Source organism: Pygoscelis adeliae, unplaced genomic scaffold (genome assembly GCF_000699105.1).
Source record: "Pygoscelis adeliae isolate BGI_AS28 unplaced genomic scaffold, ASM69910v1 Scaffold119, whole genome shotgun sequence".
Taxonomy (NCBI): domain Eukaryota; kingdom Metazoa; phylum Chordata; class Aves; order Sphenisciformes; family Spheniscidae; genus Pygoscelis; species Pygoscelis adeliae.
The window spans coordinates 138,345-159,309 of NW_008825560.1; the positions used below are offsets into that span (position 1 = coordinate 138,345).

At 37.8% G+C, this 20,965-nt stretch overlaps 1 protein-coding gene across 1 annotated transcript in view; it reads right to left on the minus strand.

Annotated features, from left to right (window-relative positions):
* NFX1 (nuclear transcription factor, X-box binding 1) overlaps positions 1 to 20,690 on the minus strand; it is a 67,101-nt gene extending 46,411 nt beyond the window's left edge. The window contains exons 1-6 of the mRNA XM_009332360.1: positions 20,573 to 20,690; positions 19,452 to 20,498; positions 16,789 to 16,950; positions 10,450 to 10,527; positions 8,052 to 8,157; positions 694 to 765 (exon numbers count right to left, since the gene is read on the minus strand). Coding sequence (XP_009330635.1) covers positions 694 to 765; positions 8,052 to 8,157; positions 10,450 to 10,527; positions 16,789 to 16,950; positions 19,452 to 20,498; positions 20,573 to 20,690 — 1,583 coding nt within the window. The remainder of the gene's footprint in view (positions 1 to 693; positions 766 to 8,051; positions 8,158 to 10,449; positions 10,528 to 16,788; positions 16,951 to 19,451; positions 20,499 to 20,572) is intronic.
* Between the last annotated feature and the right edge of the window lie 275 nt (positions 20,691 to 20,965).

Below are 20,965 nucleotides of genomic sequence, written 5' to 3' on the forward strand. Positions count from 1 at the left end.
TCAGTTTTTGTTTGTTTTGGTTCTGGAAACGAGCACAAGCATACATTTTATTTACACAGAATCAGTTCTAGGTAGCTAGAACAGGGACTCTAAAGACTCAGAACAACTGAATATGAGAGATCAGAGATAGTATGGGCAGCACAGTCTTGATGTTGTCAATGACACTATAAGCATCTAACATGCAAGGAAAGGATAGCTTTCAAGTCTGAAGTATACTACAGACTTCTCTCTTGCTAGTGGTACAGCTTCCTAGAATCGTACACATTATTTTTTAAATTATTATTTCTGGAATGGAGTAACTCAGCATTATATTCCATTCAGATAGAAAAGGTGTGAACCTTTTTCTACTTCCTTCTCTGTGTCTTCTACAAAATAAAATAAATAAATACTAGAATAGGATTTCAAAATCAAATCAACTCAGACTGCTTGGACAATTCAGCTACATGTACCATAAATTGATTAACACAGAATTCTTTTTTATTATTTTTATTTCTTCTTAAAAGATTAAAAGTAATTGCATTTTTTTAAACTATAAAATTCTCCAAATTATTTTAGCACATAAGAGTTACAGCTCAGAATAAACTTTGTTCTAGAAACTTTTAATAAACTGTAAGAAAGAAAAATTTTATTATATAAGCTTTCAATCAACTATTCTTATATAAACTTTTATTTGTATATTTGAAGCATTCTCACCTTGTTTGTCCACATTCACATGTTTTTGTCACAAAGGCTGGGCACGAAGGGCAAGGTCCTGGATGGCACAGGCTTAAATAAGTCCAAAAAGCAAACCAAATTGTAAAGTTAACTTTAGCTTTACTACGCTCCCAGAGAAACAATCCACCATGACCCAATCCACAGTGCATTATCAGAACATTATACAAACCACCTACACTCCTGCAGGGTATGAAAGCATTATTAACACAAGAAAAAAAATATTAGATTATTACAGTTGCATCAGTCTCAAATGTCACTGATGTTGAAGGAAAACGTCAGTATTCCTGCTAAAACAGTAACAGTGCTACTAACACATTTTCATAGTTTGCATTTCACCAGCAGACATGTATCAACTCAACTGTGTTCATCACTGATAACTCAAAACAAACATCGCATGTCCAAACCATTAATACCTATCCTTCTTCAGTGATCTTAAATAGAGACAAAAACCTCTCAATGAATTTCTTCTTTTGAGTTGATGGCTTTATCTTTGAACTCAGCATTTCTAACACCACCAGTAAGAGTTGTTGCTCCTCTTCTTGTAAGGTAACACATGGGAGATGCAGCAAGTCTGCCTCAGTTTTCTTTCCTACCATCAAATGCAATTTCCTGTGAGTGTCATCAATGCCAGTCCCTTACTTGATCATCAGATCCACCTCCTACTTCAAGAAACACTAGATGGTCTCTATCTGCATATAAGACCTCTGTTGGGCACAGACAAGCCCAGGTTTGTGAAATTATACTTAACTAACTGGTCTGCACTCTTCCTTAGCCAGCTCCCAGTTCCCTTCCTTTGCAAATACAGCAACTCTCATGTGGAGCAATTATTATCGGCCAGGACTGACCAGCCCAGATGTCCTAGCCAAAAGAAAAAGAAAAAAAAAACAACCAGCAAAAAAACCCATAAACCAACTACCCAATTACATGGTAGTTACTAAATTCCCCAAGTACAGTCACTGCGCAAGTACCAATTAGTACACCAGTTACTGCAGTCATATGCAGTATGATTAAGTCATGTCAGCAGTTCATCAACAGTGGTCTGGCTCCCTTCTTCCTCTACCACTCCTCCCAGTTGACAACAAAGCCTAATCTAATATCTGTCACCCAACTTACGACAGCTCTAACAGTAAAGCCAAGCCATTACACGATAAACCAATTCAACACAAAAAAACATCAGCAAAACCAAAAAACAAACCACCAAAGAAACCACAACTCTGTCTCTTTGATACGTCAGTTTTATGGCATAATGAGGAGTTAAATAAGCAGCAGAGCAGGCACAAGGAAAGGGATAAAAGAACAAAACTGGATGGAGCAGGGAAAACACGATATAGAGGGAAACAGGAAGAAAGCAAAATCATTAAATTAAAACTATTGTGGAACTTCAGACAATGAGAATTAACATGCATTCTGCAACAGAAAACCTCTTGTAAAAGGACAGCACTATATATTTCACTGTCTTGACTTCAATTCTCACAGACCCATGTAGGATTCTAAAGGCTGGATGCCAGCTTATAAACTTAACAATCAGATTAAAAATAGATCTAAACTCAAAATGCTATGATCTAGGTCATAACACGGAAAAGCTAGAAGACACATCATCTTCAGAAATCTTGTCATGTTAAGTTTTCTACCTGGTATATTATTTTCTTCACCATCATATTCAAGCAATGTTAACATTGCTTCCATGAGACCAGTCTTGGCACACTTTCTGATGATACTATACCACATAACAGCAATTTATACTGATCACAGATATTTTTAAGTTGTAAATACATATAGTAGACTGCAGTCTTATAGCAAGATTTGTTCTGTTAGAAGAGTATCACGCAATTAATTTCCAGACATCTCCAAGTTTTGATAAAGTGTTTCTGAGACAGTTTTAAGTGAGCTGTGTCATTTGGTTAATATGAACAGAAAAATTCTAGTAATGCAAAAACTAACACTTTGCAACCAAGCTTCTGACTTTAAAAATAAGTATTCTTTATGCATCCCTCCAGATACACACACTTGCATGCTACTTATTTAGCAAAAGTCTCTGGTACTACTTGGTTTATGCAGAAGCTACAGTATGTGTACAGTTCCAGGATTTACTTGATCAATACAACAATGGTAAGATAGAAATTCAAATTTCACTCAGCACACACACACACACAGAAAGTGCAGAAAAAGTTGATAAAGATGGGTGTTACCTTAGAGTTTTAGTCTGTTTTAAGGGACTAAGCAAAAAGTTAAGTTAAATGACTTAACAGTGTTACAAACTGAAGTCAAAAAGGCTGAAGACTTCAGTTATTAACTTCTGTTCAGTGAATGCAGTCTTACTTTTACTGAAACTCCATTATCTATCATTAGCATGGAGGATTTATTTCACAATTTACTGCTGCTGCTCTAGAGAACGGGCATACAAGAAAGGCTGTGATGATAGATACATCTAGGAAAAATTAAACTTCCATTTGCCTGACAGTGAAAATACTAGATACTGTAGGAGAGCCCAAACGGACTTCCAGTAACTGCTGTGGAAAAGATTACAGCACCAAAGATCTCTGAAGGAAGACCAGACACTAAAATTTAAACTAGTAGAGAGAAAATTTCATTTACTGCCTTTGTAAGACATTCTTCAAATGCTCTCAAGGCCTTGCATAGTTCCAGCTGGCAGGGAGAATTTCAGAGTCTTAAAAGAAGTTTAAGTTTGTCATGAAGTTTATTATCAGGAATATTTTCTTGAAGGTTAAGCTAGATGTTTCTTTGATGTAAAACCTAACAGAGCGAAATGAATTTCAGTGTATTTAAACTAAAAACGCGAAGAGAACTCACTTTGTGAAGGCTATGCACACCACAGCTCACGCTAGCAAAAGGCTTGCAAAGCACTCCCCTTCCAAACAGCTGCTTACCTGTTCCTCAGCTCTGCCAACAAAGCTGTTTATATAAATGGTTACTAACCCATTTCAATAAATCTGAGCAAATATTAAAGATTTACTATTAAAACAGCGTAAATTAGCGTCACTCATTTTTACCAAAATGGGCTAGCTAGTGCCACACTTAACACAAGCATCCAATTGAACGCTACACTGTGGGAATGAGATTAACACAATGACATCTACATTTAAAAAAAAAAGTCAGATTGAGGAAATACTGTTGGGAATTGGCCAACCATTAAAAAAATCCAGGGGCGCCAGGGGGAAGCAACCCCCCCAAAACAAAATATAAATTAATAACCAAAATACCACTTCAGCAGAAAATCATTTGTTCTGGTGGTATAAAGGGGATCAACACATAGGTGTAAGCTGGTTACAGGCAACAGTAGGCTGAAGAATTGCTGTATCTCTGTAAGCTCATTTTTTAAATTTGAACACCAATTTCAGACATTCCTTACAAGTGTAAAAGAAATACCAAATAATTTGAAAGCCATAGCCACCAGAGTCACAAAACCTAAGGAAACATAGCTCTGATTCAAACTGAAAGTATGTAGGATGCATGTCTTATTACAGAATTTTAGACAGTGCTTAGAGACAAGGGCCTCAAAAATGATGGTCTAACACTGCAAAGTAGAAAATTATGACACCCACTCCCCCCCCCCACACAACACACTTCTTGCCTGTCATCCTAATCTCTCTTAACCAGGGTACAAGCTTTAATATCCTTTCAAAAAGTGTCTACATGATGCTGAGAGCTCTAGACATTCTTATTACCCATATCAGGATCTGTTCTCTTTTGAATCTTACTAATTGTTTGCAAGGAGATTCCCTGCCTAGCAGAATGCATTTGATGCCTTCTGTATTTGCCACCTTCTGATTTAATTTAAGGTCTCATTTCCTACTCAGGGAACACAGTGGGGGGAAAATCCCCATATTTTCAATGTTTTCTTGATAAAACTAATCACTTCACAAAGTATTAAAGTAAAAGGACCCAAATCTTTTCCCATGACTTTTAATCCAATTCTTTCTCCTCAGGCACAAGAGCCTGATGGTTACTCAGTTTTAAAGGGAAAACAGATTCTCAAGTAACTGAATCCACTTTGATCCACTTCAACTTGCTACTTCATACTACGTTAAGAATAATGTAACCACCTAAGCAGCACTTGGAATAGCACAACTGGCACCACCAAAAGATTACATCACCAGTCACATCGCTCTCAGAGCTGCTCATTCCACAAGGGACAATCGTTCACACAAGCCTAGCATATAGCGTAACACAATGCATAGAGAAGGCAGACAGCAAGAGGGAGGCTGAAGTTTAGACCACCAACAACTATTACAATGGCTTACTTACAACACCTCCTGTACTCTGCACATTTCATCTACATGGCAGAGGGAGCAACTACAAGCATCCTAATGCAAAGCAATAAGAACAATGTTCCTCTGATGTCACATATGAGGAGAAAAGGGGATGATGTTGGATCCTGGTAGCGTCACACCAGATAGCTGCAGTGTAGATACACAGTGTGTGGTTTCTGGAAACTCAGACAATACTGCAATTCAGATTCTGTTGCTAGGCACTGTATAAATAATTCTGATATAAAGAGCAGTATATAATATTATATAGAGAGCTATAAGCATCTAAATCTCCCATACTCTGATTGTTGATACAATAGCCACAAAGAAAGATAAGAAACTAAGCAAGAATCCCATGACTCAAAAAGCAGGTTCCCCAAGACACAGATTCAAGTCCCACCAATGAATATGGTTCATAACAGGATTCATCCAGATTAGCTCTGTCAGAGGCTCACGGACTGCAGATACAGAGGTCTGCTCAACTGGAAGACAATGGACAGAGCTGGACTTTAAATGAGAGTCCCACATACTTCAACTGCAAAGGGTTTCTCAGAATACATGGGATTAAATACTGGAGAAAGGGCAACATCAAGAACGCCACACCAAGACTCAGTCCACTGCCCATAACAATGGACACATCCCTACTATTAACTAAAGTCACACATATTTGAGAAGAGCACGAATAGTTTACTCCAGAGAATTCATCGTCCCGTCACACTGTGAGGTAGAAGGTCTTGACAATGACATGAAACATCTGACCCAGAAGGGGAAAAACAAAAGAAAAGGAAAAACAAAAAAGTTTTTAGCATCTCAGTGACCAGAATGGCATTTCTGGTTCAAACCTTATCACGTTATGGGAACCTGTGGGAGCAGGGGAAAAAGATCCACAATCCAAAGAAACAAGTGTTTACAAGAAAGAGTTCTGAGATCATCTACACTCAAGCAAGAACATGAAACAGACTCCTGGTCCTGATGGCAACAAGTCCACCTTTGAGTATTCTCTTGAGGAAAAACTCTGCCCAGATACAGATCATGATCCAGACTTCTAGATCAGTTGAGGTTGTCCAGTGGGGAGGAGCTGGTAAGACAGACTGCCAAAGATGCATTCAGATGATAAAGCTCCACATCTCTAACTCCACCACTTCCTGATACGGCAAGAGAGAACCAGGTTTCTACTTGCTTTTTGATACAGGGAAAGGAGGCACAGTATGTCCTCATAAATACCTAAGATTCCCACACTGGAGGAAGAAGTGTCCAACATATACTGAGGAATGTCCAAAACTGGGTAACACTGATGCTGAAAGTGCACTCCTCTCCAGATCAATACCACAAGTCAGAGAGTGCCAAAACTACCCATTATCTTGATCTACACCCTTGCCGTTTCCTTACCTCCAGGACTGGATGTTCTCAGCATGGTTTTAACTCATATGGAATGAGCTGAATGATAACACCTAAATTTGCTACAACTTAAACTGGTAACAAGTGGGATTTTAAAAGGTCCCAATTTCCACAGCTTTTGACGTAGATCAGAGTACCAGGGACTACGAATTCATAGCTTGCAATAGGCACAATATTGCCACCACTGTTCAGAAGACTTCCCAGAAGAGAATACCAGAGACTGAGCCTCAGCTGTAGACTGGGACAGGAAAAAAAAGGAAAAGAACAGCTGTTTCTTCCAAGCGCTATAGGAAAGTTTGTCAGGTAGCAAGTTGCAGTCGCGGAGTTCTCAAAGTAGTTAAGGAGTCTACTTATTTCTGACTGGGCAAAAAAGTCCTCCATGGATGCATGCCTCTTCTGAGATGGAGGCCAGCAGCTGGCCTCCAAGAGAATCAGTATTCTGCTAAGTCAGGATATCAGCTACATCAAGCGTAGTCTGAAAGCTGATCTGTGTTTCAGTTTCACCCTGCAAACCACAGTGAAGAGGATATAGTATGATGATGAATTAAGAAAACAGCTATAGCACTGAAATGACAGTCTGAAAAGAAATCTAATATAATATTTTCACATGTGGGAAAGAAGTATTAAAGACTAAAGAAATATTCTTTCATTCAACAAGATGTTGAAATAGGTTTGAAACCGAACGCATTAAATAAAAAGTTTGGAGTAAAGTTCTAGTAAAGTTCTGAGTTTTAGTAAACCTTGGAAAAAGTATAAGATGATAATCTATTTGTTGGAATGACTCAAGGTTTTGATTGTGTACCAAGAGCAGAAACAATTGCTTCTATTAAAAACTTCTTAAAACAGAACTATGAACAGGCATTATGGACCAACTTCCATACATGGAAAATGAAGCTAGATACACTAGGAACAACATATAATTTATTTTTCTGACTAGCAAGCATATTTATACATCGAAAAAGCTCACCTAATGCTCTTAATCTTATCAATATAATACTACCACACTGCTAAAAAAAGATCTAAAGGAAAGCATCAAACTGAAAATAGAATTGCTTTTCTTTGCGTCTCTTTATTGAATTACACTAATGAATGTTAGCAAAAACAACCCGAGTTACGTATACCGATTAAGATCTCCACGAGGGATCCCGGTTCAACCATCTGGTGGTCTCAAGAAATAGATAAATATATATAATGCCCTCTTGGCTTGTAAAGTGTTGAGGACAAAGAAAAGAAAAAGAAACAAAGGATAGAAGTAAGCGGTCCTTCAGTTTAACCAAGTACCATTGCTCTTAGATTAAGATATACAAACACTATTACAGGAAAAGCAGCACCTAAAACGTCTGGTGGGCCACTGGATATACGTTTAAAATTACTTCTATTCACTATTATTTCTCTACTTCAATGGAAGTTCTTGAAACCCAGCCAGGCAGCTGCTTCAGTTCCTAAAATATGATGGAAATGCTGCTATGACTATCATTGCTGACCTCCTGTTCATTCTCTCATATGAACTCACTCTAGACATACAAATGCAAATAGCCTCCATTTCTCCCAGGCTTCAGTTGAGCTATAAAACACCTCTAAGCATATCCTATAGTCAAAAAATATCCAAATACAATCCACAGAAATTTTCTCCAGGTCATTTCAATATGCATATGATAAACATTTACTTACATGTTACAAAGATGTGGACAGTCCAAACACTGTCTCTTCTTTCCACAAAGTTCCCCACAGCTATGTGGGATTTCATTTCTATTCCATTCGGGATTGTGCACCTTACCTAAACCACATCAAAGACAAAAACATATTTATTGCCTTGAATACAACACTGAATTTGGGAAAAATATCACACCACAAAGTTGTATTTTCAATACTGGCAGTAGTCATCTTTGAAAAACAAAATGACACAAGATGTTTTATGTTTTTCTCAGCTTTCAGTGCTGATATATACTCAACTTCTTTAAAAGTACATGCCACTGGAATATCAAGCTCCAGAAGATTCTTTCCTTCTGTGCTCTCAGCAGGCACTTAGGTAGCTGGTATTTTACATTAATTTAAACTGATAAAAGACAAGAAAATTAAAAGCCCCCTTTAGTTGGTCAGGCTGCATAGTAGGTAAGAAAATTAAAGGGTGAAACTCCTTTGCTGCCTCAATACAGAAAGAAAAGAAAAAAATAAAGCAACACGATTCCCAGAAAATAAGATCTAGCTGGTAAGGTGATGAGGAAAAGGGGCAGAATGAAATAACTGGGCAAATTATAAAAGTCACTTCTCTAGAAAGAAACAGACTCTACATAAATCTAAACATTAAAGGTTGACATTTTGATGCATGCCACAGGAAGTCTTGAACAAGCAGTGATAAATCCAGTACATTAGCTTCAAGTACTCTGTATTTCAGATAAGCACTGAAACCATATTTTAATTAATCTGCCATACCATTAGCAAAAGCTCTCTCAAAGCTCTAAGTGCATGAGATGATCATCAGGGTTAAAGTTAATTGCCACGGTTAACACAAGCAAATCTAATTTGGCTCTCTGCAAGAGAGGAACTAAATTAACAATGAAGCAACTGAGCCAATTTTACAAATTTGAGTTGCAACAATTAAAAACATAAAGAAAATGTATTTTTGGTGACATAGTCACATCATTTTAACTCTTTTAGTACACCTTTGTATATGCTACAAGTAGCAAGTTAAGAAAATATGAATAAACACCACAGATGGCATACATTCACCCGAGTTTCAATTAAATTAGTTGAATACCCAGGAAAATCCTGAAAATTAGAAGATTCAGAAGAAAAATAAGCTAGGAGTTTCCTCATAGAATGGTGAAAAAACCACACTTAACCACACTCAACACATAGTTAGTATTTTGCATCAAATAAAAGATAGCTTTGCATAAACAACTGGTGAGGTCCAAATGCCGTATTGTTAATGTAAAATTATCTACAGAATATTAAAGTCTTATGTTCCAACACGGTGCTCTGCTAATATTAACCCTGTGGACAACTTGAGGTTCCTACTGTAGATCTCCCAAAACTATGAAACAGCCTTTAAGCCTAGGCAGAATTTCTTTCCTATTTAAACAGATGGACAACCCGTCTTAAAAGTGTAATTTTCATTTGGAATCAAAACATTCATTCTAACTGAATTATTATCCCTATACTCGTAAGATTTCACACATTGTCATACTGTTGTTTTGTATTGTCATACAAAAAACTCTGGCTTTCCTGCATTGCACTGTTCTTAACTGACTCACTGACACATTTAGATAAAGAGAACTTCAGATAAAATTGTTACCTACTACAGCATAAGTCTAGTGTCTTTAGGGCAAGAAAGGCACTGACTCCCAGTTCCTGTCTCAATTCCAGAATATTCCGTTTTGTAGAAAGCAAGGTGAAACTTTCCAGTGACTCTGACTTAAGGAAGGGAAAGCTTTGTGAAATCAACACAAATTTCAAAAGTGTAAATCCCAAACAAAATTTATTTGCATGTATGCAATTAAGCAACATAATTAATTTCTCCCTTTTTGTCATATACTTCTGGCTTAATGAATGTTGTATTCCATTTATCTCTTTATTAAGCATGTATCTACATAAAGGTCTGAAAAGTCTGAATATTATTTCCTATTTAACCTGTATGTGCCCCCAATCAACATAAATGACAAAACTGCTATATCAATTTAAAAGGTTTAAATAGTTGTATGCTTTAATTGTGCATTATTTTGGTGTATCTTGCCACAAAGACAGACATAACACATGCAGGTTTCCTTCTACAGAAGGAAAGCTTGCAGGATAGCAGCCCAATTCTATCATTATTCTATAAAAATCACTATTTTTACATAGTGATAGGAAAATATTTATCACTTACCATTTAATATTTCATTTTTAAAATGTTTTAAGCAACGTATGTGTGATTCTCTGCGCAGCCACCTTCCAGTGTCAATAAAGTTTTAAACAAGGTTAAGTTTCAGGGTTGTAGGCAAACAAGCAGCAACATGGGAATTCAAATTAAAAAAAAAAGAAGCAAAATGACAAAATTGTTTTTCTTTGCAAAAGCAAGCAAGAAACTCACCACAGAAACAAGTGTAAGTTTTAGGAACTTGTGTAGAAGCATTCTGACAAGCTGGACATCTCCAACCACTATTACCATCTGTAGATAAAATAATTAAAAGAAAAATGACTTGGAAGTAAATAAAGGAGCTAATTTGCAAACTCAGAATAAGTGCTCTTGCCTTGTTTCTTAGCACAGCTGCAACCAAACTATGTTTTTCCATTTACACAGAAGGGGTGAGAAAGCAGGTTAATAAAAATGCATTTTATACAGTATCAAGATAAACACAGCAGTGGTACTTCACCTGACCAGGCTCCCACTTTATACAGAGGCAAGAACAAATTTTAAAATTGCACTTTTTCTATTACCATGTACCCTGTTATAAGACATTCTACTAGAATATAGACAGTCTTCACCATATCTAAAGATGTGAGGAAAAAAGTGCTAGTGTTGGAAATTGGTGAGGAAAATATAATTACCTACAGTCTTATAAGCACCACCTGTATTTTCCTTTTCATTATCCTCTGATGTTACGAGTTTACGTGTCTTGTAGAAGACAAATTTAGTATTGCTTCATGTCCAGAATAAATTAGTGCTATATAAAACAAAATAATCTACTTTAATTTAAAGGTGACAATACCTAGCTATTGACTAGGACACTATTCTTCAAGTTGGTATTTTATTAAATAGTAGTTTTCTTGCTTCTGCATTTCAGGAGGGTGTTGGTTAGCAGTAAAGGAAGAACTTCAGTGTAAGGAAAGCGACATTCATGAAGATGTTTCCCAAATTCAGTACATATCTAGCTATGAAGAATACCAGTGAGAGAGCACTATTGAACACAAAGAGGGCAGGGAGGAGAGAGAGATATACTTTTTTTAATATATATAAAAAAGTAAAAATATGTAAATATAAACTTATTAGCTCTTCCTGTCTCTCTTAACCAATCAATTCAGAACCGGTAAATTAATAAAGCTGTTATTTTAGAACTGTTCTTCACGATTAAGAAATCCGACCAAGATTTATGATAATTTCATGTTATGAATGCAGGAGGGATTGCAAACAGGAAACCGTATGTGTGACAAGACAACTGCACTGCAGTGACAGGCACACCTAGGTTCACTATCAATTGGATTGGAGACTTCTTACGTTAACCATCATAATGCACAATGGTAATGATTTTCACAAACTCGAATTGATCCAGATTATAGACTGCCTTGACACTCTTGAAATGCGAATCTAAAGCATGTCTATTCTTTTCAATACTTGGTGCCTATTCATACCCCTCATTATCCTGGCTCATATCACTGTGCCACCAAGACTGCTGCAGAAAGCTGTATAATTATGGGCTGAACAGCTGTAGGACAGCAGCACAAGGAGTATACTCTCATATCCATGCTCAAGACCAACCTGCATTTCCTGACCAAGATTATTTTTTTTATTTGACTGCTGCAAACTGAAGCGTCTCAGAAAGCAGCATCTCAGAGAAAAGTGTTAAAAGCTACAAGTAAAAACTGGCAGCAGGGGACTGAAAGGGGTATCTGCTGACAAAGCTGTCAGTACCTTACGTGGCTCCTCCCGAAGCTAGCATACTAAACCCTAAGGGATTCCCTATAGGATTACTTTGTACAGTATACTTAACTATTACATTAACAACATAATTTCTTTGTTATTCCATGTTATGTTTTTCAAAAGCTGTGAAGGTAAACCTATCATCAAAGCTTCAGAAGGCCAGCAGAAGGCATCTCCTGTCAACATCTCTCCTGGAGCAGGATGCCTAGTCCTCTACAAGCAACAGTTTCTCTAGAGTATAGTGAAGGTCCTTGTAAAATAGGAACCTTTTACCAAGCAAAACAGTCTTTCAAGATATATTTTGTTGTTCTTAATCATTGATTATCCTTTGCTCCTCTAAGACATAACTACATGCACATGGGTCCACCCACAAGGAACATGCATGGTTGCTTTCCTCCAAAAATAAAAGTACTAAGTTTTCTTCCTGGATTCAAATGCAATTACAGTAGGATGACTCCTGACATCCACACTTGTAAGGAGTGGTCCTGTAACCACTCCTTACAAATCCTGATTACTGAAGAAAGTGAGAATGAGGATGACCCTACAGAATCCCTACAGAATGAATATTCCACTCTCATGAATCTTCTCATGAATAGGAGCGAAGTAGGCAGAATTCCAACCAAAGACACCAAAAGGACACATGTCCAAGCAAAATCAACACACCTCACTCATGTTTACTAGAGATTGTTTTAGTATTTGCTATCCTCTCCCTCCTTCTGGGATAAAAAGATTCCTTACTTGTAATTATTTACCAAAATTTTTTCTATACACTTTCATATTGCAAGCGTCCCTCTCCGTAGCACTTTCAGCCACAAAAATCTTTATCTGCGGTAGCATGCCCAGAATCCTGCCCCTTCCTATTGCATACCTGTTGTCATAAAGGCACAGTGAATGATTTCCTCAGCTGCCAGAATCCTAAAGGATTAAAGGGCTCAAAAGAACCTTGAGTAAGAAGAGCTGGGAATTACATATACCGACAACAGATCTTTATGTGTAGTTTCAAGCAAGCAACTTTCGTCTTTACATGCTTGCTTAGATGAGTCACAGGTGATTACATAAGAAAGGATCCAAACACATCTGCTGGAATAGAGAGTGAATGCTAAAGGGCTACGTTTCCAAAGGCAGCAGTACACCAGCAATTTTCAACATATATACAATGCTAGGTACATAAAAAGAACTCCAAACAGAAGATTTTGGTCACTTCAACTGTAGTAGAATATACTGGAATCAACACTGGCAGTTTCATATTACCATTTCTAAAAGGTCTTACGCAGTTCTCCAATAAGATAATCTGTATCAGAATAAATTATTGCTTTGACTTCTCAGCTAGACACAATCAAAAGCTTTTGTCCCAGTAACAAAAAAGTGACAACATTTGTGTAATATCCAAGGCACATAGAATGGCTTCAGCCCTTTAACATCATGGCTTAAGGAAAAAAAAAAAAAGGAAAAAAGAAAAAAGAAAAAAAAGGCAAGTAGATACTGACTACTGAAACTCAGAAGCCATCTTAGACGCCAATATTGGATTGGTACAGACCACTAGCTCATCTGGAAGTAGAGGGCAGGGGCAGCAGAGGGAGCAGAATAGAAAGGGACAGTTGTAATAACTCAAATATCTCCAATCCTTCCAGCCAAAATGAAAATACCAGTAAAACTACCTTCCTGCAAAGAAGGGAGCAAATGGCTTAAACTTTTGTTCCATCAATGTAAGGGCACAAACACCATTGAAGCATCAGCTTTTAAAAGAAGTAGAAGAAGGAAGGGGGCAAGAGACAACAATTTCCCCTTTATAAACATAACAAAGTGGAAGATCTTGTGTGCAATGCAGGTATTTTTGTCAGATTGACAAAACAGCTGTGCAATATCTAAAGGTCACATTCCTCCAAAACATAATTCAAAATGTTAGTAAAAATGCTTGCTAAGGAGAAAGTTATGTTCTTCCTTATAGGAAAGAATCTTTCCACATGATGGCAAAGTGATGCCTAGCAGAGCTCCTCCTCTTGATCAGGACATCTCTAATACACGATGAAAATCCATTCTCGAGTTCTGAGTGCCGCTGACAGTCTACATTGTAGAAATACTGAACATTGGATGCCAATCACAAGCCTAAGGTAAGCAGACCAAGAATAGAGCAATGCCCTATGACTCCCCACATAAAATCAGGAGATTCTTTCACCTGGCTTGACCAAAATAAAAGTTAGTTTTCAGATGATTGTCAAGACAACAGAAGGCAAAAGAAGTCTCTGAGGGAAGACACCTTCAGTAAAACACATCTGAAAGAGTCCCTGAGAAGAGAGATACTGTAGGGTGCGAGAAGACTTTGTTATGGTAACCTAGGATAGTTCTTTGCTTCTTCCCACCCAAGTATGTAGAGTCCCAAACACGTTTTATCTCATTCACATGGTAACCCAGGATAATTCACTTCCCACCCTCATCTGCACCCACCTTTGCATGGGTGCCAACCTGACAGCCAGCTGAAGATCTCGGAATTCAGACAACAGCACCTGCATTACATCAGCGAGTTCACTAATGAGCAGAACTGGATATTGCATGTATACGATATGTTAATTGGCACAAGTTTTATTATCCATCCCTGTGGTGTATTCCTCTGAGCTTCACTCCCGAGCAGGGTTCCGTTGCATTGGGTCCCCATTTGATTAGCACTGGTGTCCTGGGGCTCCCACCGTGGTAATGCTATGCTTTCATTAAAGCCAAAGTTTTCACTTGCTGAGCGTTGTGCCTTGTCCCTGAGGGATCCGCACCTGCTTTTCCCTCGTAACAGATACCTATTACTATTGATCTGGAAGATGGAACTATGTGAGAAGATAGCATCCTTGGTGGGGTATCTACTTCATCCAAGTATTCAGGATTTCTCTGATACAATGCTGTGATCACAAAAAATTGTGAGAAATTATGTACGCATACATACTTTCAGCCTCCTACTATGTGTCATAGAAATAAGAGCTGCTGTAAGGCCCCAAATGGAGGGACATTCTCACTGAAACATTCAGTTGCTGCAAAAACATAAAAGAATGAACATTCAAAACTGATCTTATGAACAAAATATTCTCACTAGGCTGGAAGTGAAATGTAGCAGTGGAAAGTTTGGGTGCTGAGATTAGATAGGATTTCCTGGAATTGATTATAACATTTGCAGAATCGAGCAGATCTAAAGTAAATTGTGTCCAGAAAAAAAACCAGGTTTTTTCTTCTTCTTCAAGAAAAACAGCGAATTATTGAGTTAGGTAGATTACAGTGTCCTATTTCTCTTCTGGTAGACAATAATTACTGCCAGGGTTCTAGTGAATTCCTCAACATTGTACAAAGCCTGAAAAGTAGAATCTATACTGAAACAACATACCATAAAACAAATACACTCTGAAGTACAAGTTCTAATCAAGATAGGGTAGCAGGGCCTTGCAGGTCAAGAAATACGCATCAGTGTCCTTACTGGAGCTATGGAATCAGTTCTACTGAGGCTACCCCCTTTAATTTCAATTAATGATTAGCTCAAGTTCTCTCATAACAGGATACAGTAACGTACTTAGTCCACAAATTCCTACAAGAAAAGCAAATGGCCAAAAGATATGGCTATTTGAAATGCTGTCAGGATTCAAGCATTTAAGGTCACCGTCTTGACAGAGAAGCAAAACCTCCCTTACACAAGCAGATACTCTTTTGATCAAGCAGTAAGCTGTTTCAGGGAGATAAATTAGCTCCAAAGAAGGTGACAGAAAAACAGCTAGGAGATAAAGGTTCTCAGCAGTCACTCTCAGTTTGGCTTAGGATCTCAGTCTTACCCAAAAAACTGTTCCCTTCTCAAACATTCCAATGCTTTTATGTTTCAAATCTTGTGCTGACATTTGTAACTTCCTTTCTACTGTCAGTATGAAGCATGACAAGCCCTACCCAGAAGTCTGTCTATGCATCTTAAGAAATCCAAGAACTTTGCAACCAATCCTTTCTGCAAAAGATTTACAGTCTGTAAGAACTTCTCTGAAACATTTGGAAGTAGCTGACAGACTATATTTCCTCAGTCTGCCCAGAGAGAGACAGAAGGACACGTGGAGAATGGTAAATGCTACACAAGCAGGGTACAGAAAGTTAACCCTACTTCGAGATTAACATTACAGTCTTCAGAGTGTGTATACATCACACAACTGAACGCAGCAGAGAGGCTGCAATTCAGCCTTAACTTACACCAAAGCATTCAAAGGGCAGAATGTAGTGGTATAAGAGTTTCAAAAAGTGGTATAATACAAAGAATCTGAAACAGTTTAAGCTAATGACAAAGGCAGAAGCTTTCTGTCTTCTCTGAATTTCATTTCACTACATGGCATTGGTGACAGATTTCAGGAGTACTTTATCTGAGAACAGAACTAAGAAGTGGTTCAGTAAAAGCAGACAACTAATGCTTGGAGTGCTTCTTCTGTCTGACTGCTCAATCAAGCACAGATGAGAGAATATGAGACGTTTCTTGGTGTGTAAAGACACAGCCACAGGGCTTTGAATCTTGATACGCTGATTTCATTGAGTGATCTTATACTTATGTATCCAAACCTGAAAACTAGTTTTAGCTAGAATACTAGAAAGAATCAAAACAGTTAGGAGGATTATACAAAGCATCCAAAGAACCCTAAAAAAACTCATTTTTTATTTAAAACTTGCTTTGTTTACAGCTTACTGGTTACCTTAGACAGTATTTATAAGTAGTTTTCCAACGTAAGAACACATGAACTTTGCTATTATATATATTTGAGAGAGAAAGTGTGTGCAAGAGAGAATACCGACCTTCAGCTTGTGAAGCTGGTGATCGTGCCCACTTCTTAATGCAATTCAGGTGGAATACATGGTAACAATTCTGACAGCTCCACACTGGGGCTACTATTCGGACCACCTCACAGCATACCATGCACTCATACTTCTCTGTGGTCAGCTGTTCAATCAACGACCCTGCAAATAAAATATATTACTTATGCATGAAACACCAGCTAGCTGAGAAACAAAATTCAAATGAAATTCCAAGATTTCATTTAAATTATAACAGAACTTATTTCTCCTGTGTGGCTGTAAGTAAGGTATTAGTTTACACCAGGAAGATTCCAGTTTGATGCTTGGTATGCATTTCTCTAGTTTCAGAGCAGGAAGAGGGAGTATGAGAGTCCCATAAAAGTGGCAACAATAATTCCTGTTGATGAATAGCAATCATTCTGATCTTACAAATTAGTTAATAGTTTTAAGCTTGGCAGAAGTTTGAGATTTTACTCATCATTTTATATGGGAAATTCATCTTCACATAAAGTTTAAACCAAAAAACTTAAAGCTCTTAACTACAGAAGTTTCAGCCAAAATTAAATTTAATTCCCATCCTCGAGTATTCCTGGAAGACCACACTAGAAATAGTAACAGTGAAGTACCTGAATTACGGAAATAAGCCTGTCAAACTGACCACTTTAGGAGTAGAATTACTGGGAAACAATAGTCAAAATACAGGGCCTTTTGAGCCATATGAAAGAACATGCATAAGTACTTTGAAAATAAAGCAACTCCATATTGGAAGACAAAACAGCCTGAAAATGTAGTTAGATGTGCAATCATACAAAGGCACCACATAACTTCAGTTCTGCCAGATTAACTCTCCCATCAAGGTAAGGCTACCAAATGCACCTTAGAAATGCTATTTTATGTATGCCCACAGAATTTTAAAGTATCTTAATTACAAGTGTAAAGTGTAAAAATGTACCATTTTTACATGGTGCCAATACAAAGGAAGTTAGAACTCATAATGAAGGACAAAAATATGAAAATACGCATAAAAATGACTATCAATTAAAAATGTGCTTGTACCACACATGACTGAAAGCAAGCTCACAAATGTCTGGAAACTTGGAAGTATTAACACTGTTCGCCCTCCTTAATAGGATATAAGCACTTTCAAGCTTCTTTTCCAGCCCTCCTGCATCAAGCACCACAAGATTTAGAATTAACAGTCATTTCTGCTTTCAGTACCCCATGAATACTACCTGCTGCAAAGAAAGCATTCCCAACTAAAACATACTTCTTTTCTCCAGAAGACTAAAGCTATACCATACTCAGAAAGGATAGCTGTCCCATAAATAGTTAAAAAGCACAGACTCAGTCCCCTGAAAATAGTGGCAGATGCTGTTTCCAAAACAGCTCCCAACTAAAGCATGCAAAGAAAGACTGCCATTTTGGAGGGGGAAGGTCCTTAAGTTCCCTGGAAAAGATTACTACTTCTCTTCCTGCTTATTGCATATGATGTTTTTCATTTAATAAAATAATGCTGGGAGAAAGAGTGAGGTATCTTTAATTTTATGATCCAAGTAGAACCCAGGAGCATGAAAGTTAATGTATCCTTAGAAAGGATCAAGGGGGATCTTGATCCTTGAGCTTCTCCTAAGGGAACAAAGTTTCTGACTGGAGCTATCTTATGCTTCCCGATTATGCTACTACCTTCTCAGCTCTGAAAGAGAAGAGACACTGAGAAGCAAAATCTTTAAAAGATTCAATACCACTGTTAAGATAACAGGAACTAGTCTACCCGGTTCTATCATTCTGAGCAGCAGGAAAACAGGTTGAGATGCTCTGTAAAAACCAACTGAATATAATTCTTAGTGTTTGTACAACTGGAAAGGGACCAAATAAAAAAAAAAAAGGAAAATTTCTCTCCTTATTGTCTCTGAAAGAAAATAGGACTTCTGCTGGATGCTATGAATAACATGAGACTATCTTCTTAAGCTTATCTAAAACAGTAAGAAAAAGCTACCTAGGTTGTCTAGAAACAGAAACCAGCACCGTGGTATTGAAGAGATTCAGCTGATTTCCATTTAATGTTTTAAGTCCCTAATGGTATGAGTTGGCACAAAATTCACTCAGACAGTCAAAACCTGTGGGTCTGCTTTACACTGTCAACGGCACATGTTTCTATTCTCAACTTCCAAAAATAGTATCCAGAGACTTTCTATATTTCTAATTACCTTTTGAGACTACCATTGCAAAAAAAGAACGAAAAATCCAGTTAGGAGCAGAATACAGTTACTCTATCTGGCATTTTCCTACTTCTACATAAAACATGAGAAAACTTATTCTGCATAAATCAGTTTTAGGACTGTCCCTCTCAAGTCCCATTGTTCAGAATTTTACTCCCCGCTCCCACAACATACATGTTTTAACATGGTGCCTGACCAGGCCGTCATTTGCAGTTTGGTACTAAAACAAAAAAAACTTTAAACAAAATCTGTTCTACCCTAGTAAACATACAGAACACCTCCCCACCCAGAAACCACACATTTACATTTAATTCTAGCCTCTCAAACTAATACTGATCTAATGTGAAATAATAAGCCTCTTCAGCTAGTCAAATGTGAAGGCAGGTTAAATTATTCAAGATCCTATCTTTAACAGAGGAGTACAGGACAGTCTAGAAAGCTTACCTGTATGAGTTTCTTTGTTTTTTGGTACATCACTTTGCTTTTTCCAGTACTGGGTCCAGCTGAAATGAAGTGCAGGTGCCTGATCCCCCTTTAGCAGGAACTTTCTTCCATTACATCTGACAGAATCAGACAATGGATGCCTGATTTCACTGGTCAAGTTTTCATCATTTTTGTGAACAGAGAGTTCTTTCTTCCTTTCATTTTTATCTTTCGGAGTATATGCAAGAGAAGACTTCTTACCTACTTTTGTATTTTTACTACGGTGAGAATCATGTCTTTTCTGACACTCCTTTTCTACTGGGGGTTTATTCCACACAGGCTTCCGGGGATATCTTTTGTTTACATAATTGTAGCCTTTCTGCTCATCCCCACTACCAACAGGTGCATCACAGAATGCCTTTCCAACAGATGATTCTGAAGAGTCAGACTGAGTCAAATCCAAAGATGGAACGTTTTCAAACAGCTCTACTTTCTGTTTAGAGCTCACTCTCTTTTCCCGGTCAGGTACTTGCTTTCCCTTCTCCTTGAAACCTCTTCCAGATGCATGCATCAGATGTGTTTTCTTTGGCTTTGCTCCTCTACTATCTGCATTAGGTACCTCCCTGTCACTCTCTGAGGAGAGAAAGTCATTGTACCCTCTAGGAGGTGCTCTTCTCCCAGGTACTATTGCAGCATCTGAAATTCCTGGACCTGCAGCAGCATCAGCAGTACCTTGCCTTATTTTACTTCTAGTACATGTGCTATCGTTTCTTGATCTGTGCCACCTCTGGCTTTGCAAGTTGCGATTCTTCAAACTTTTACTGGTACCAAAATATTGGTGGAAGTCTTCAGAATTCCCATAGTGACTTTCTGGATTACAAAAGCCATGATGCTTTGTGGAAGAGCTTTCATAATCCGTACCTCTTTCAGAAGACAGACTAGGAAATGGTATTCTTCTATTCTGATTACTGTTGGAGTCTTTCCTAACTTTATTTACCCAGTTTATATCTGTAGGTTGTCTTTCTCCTGGAATGGAATCGGCAGCATCAGTATTGAAATTCAATGCACCTAAAAAGTGAAAAAAAATAAAAACACACGTATAAGACTATTAAATAGTAAACGTTTCTTTTCTGTAAAATTACCATACATGCAAAGGCCCAGAAGTTCAATCAATCCCACACTTGACAGAACAACTGTCAAGTTTCCAGAAACTAGAGTTGAATCATACAGTGCTTCGTGGAAGCTACCTTCTCTTGTCATCCTTAGAGAAAGACTGTGATGACCCAGAGTTAAGATAAGAATATAAAAATGTAAGGGGAAGAAAAACATTTGAAGTAGCACTCTACGTACACAAGACATGCAAGTGTGATAATCGGTGTTTAAAGGTTTGAGTAGCTGCAGTGTCTGTTGCTGGGGTTGGAGTAGCCACACTGCCTGTCACCAGGGTTGCAGTAGCCGCAGTGCCTGTTGCCAGTGTTTGAGTAGCTGCAGTGCCTGTTGCCAGGGTTGGAGTAGACACAGTGCCTGTCACGGAG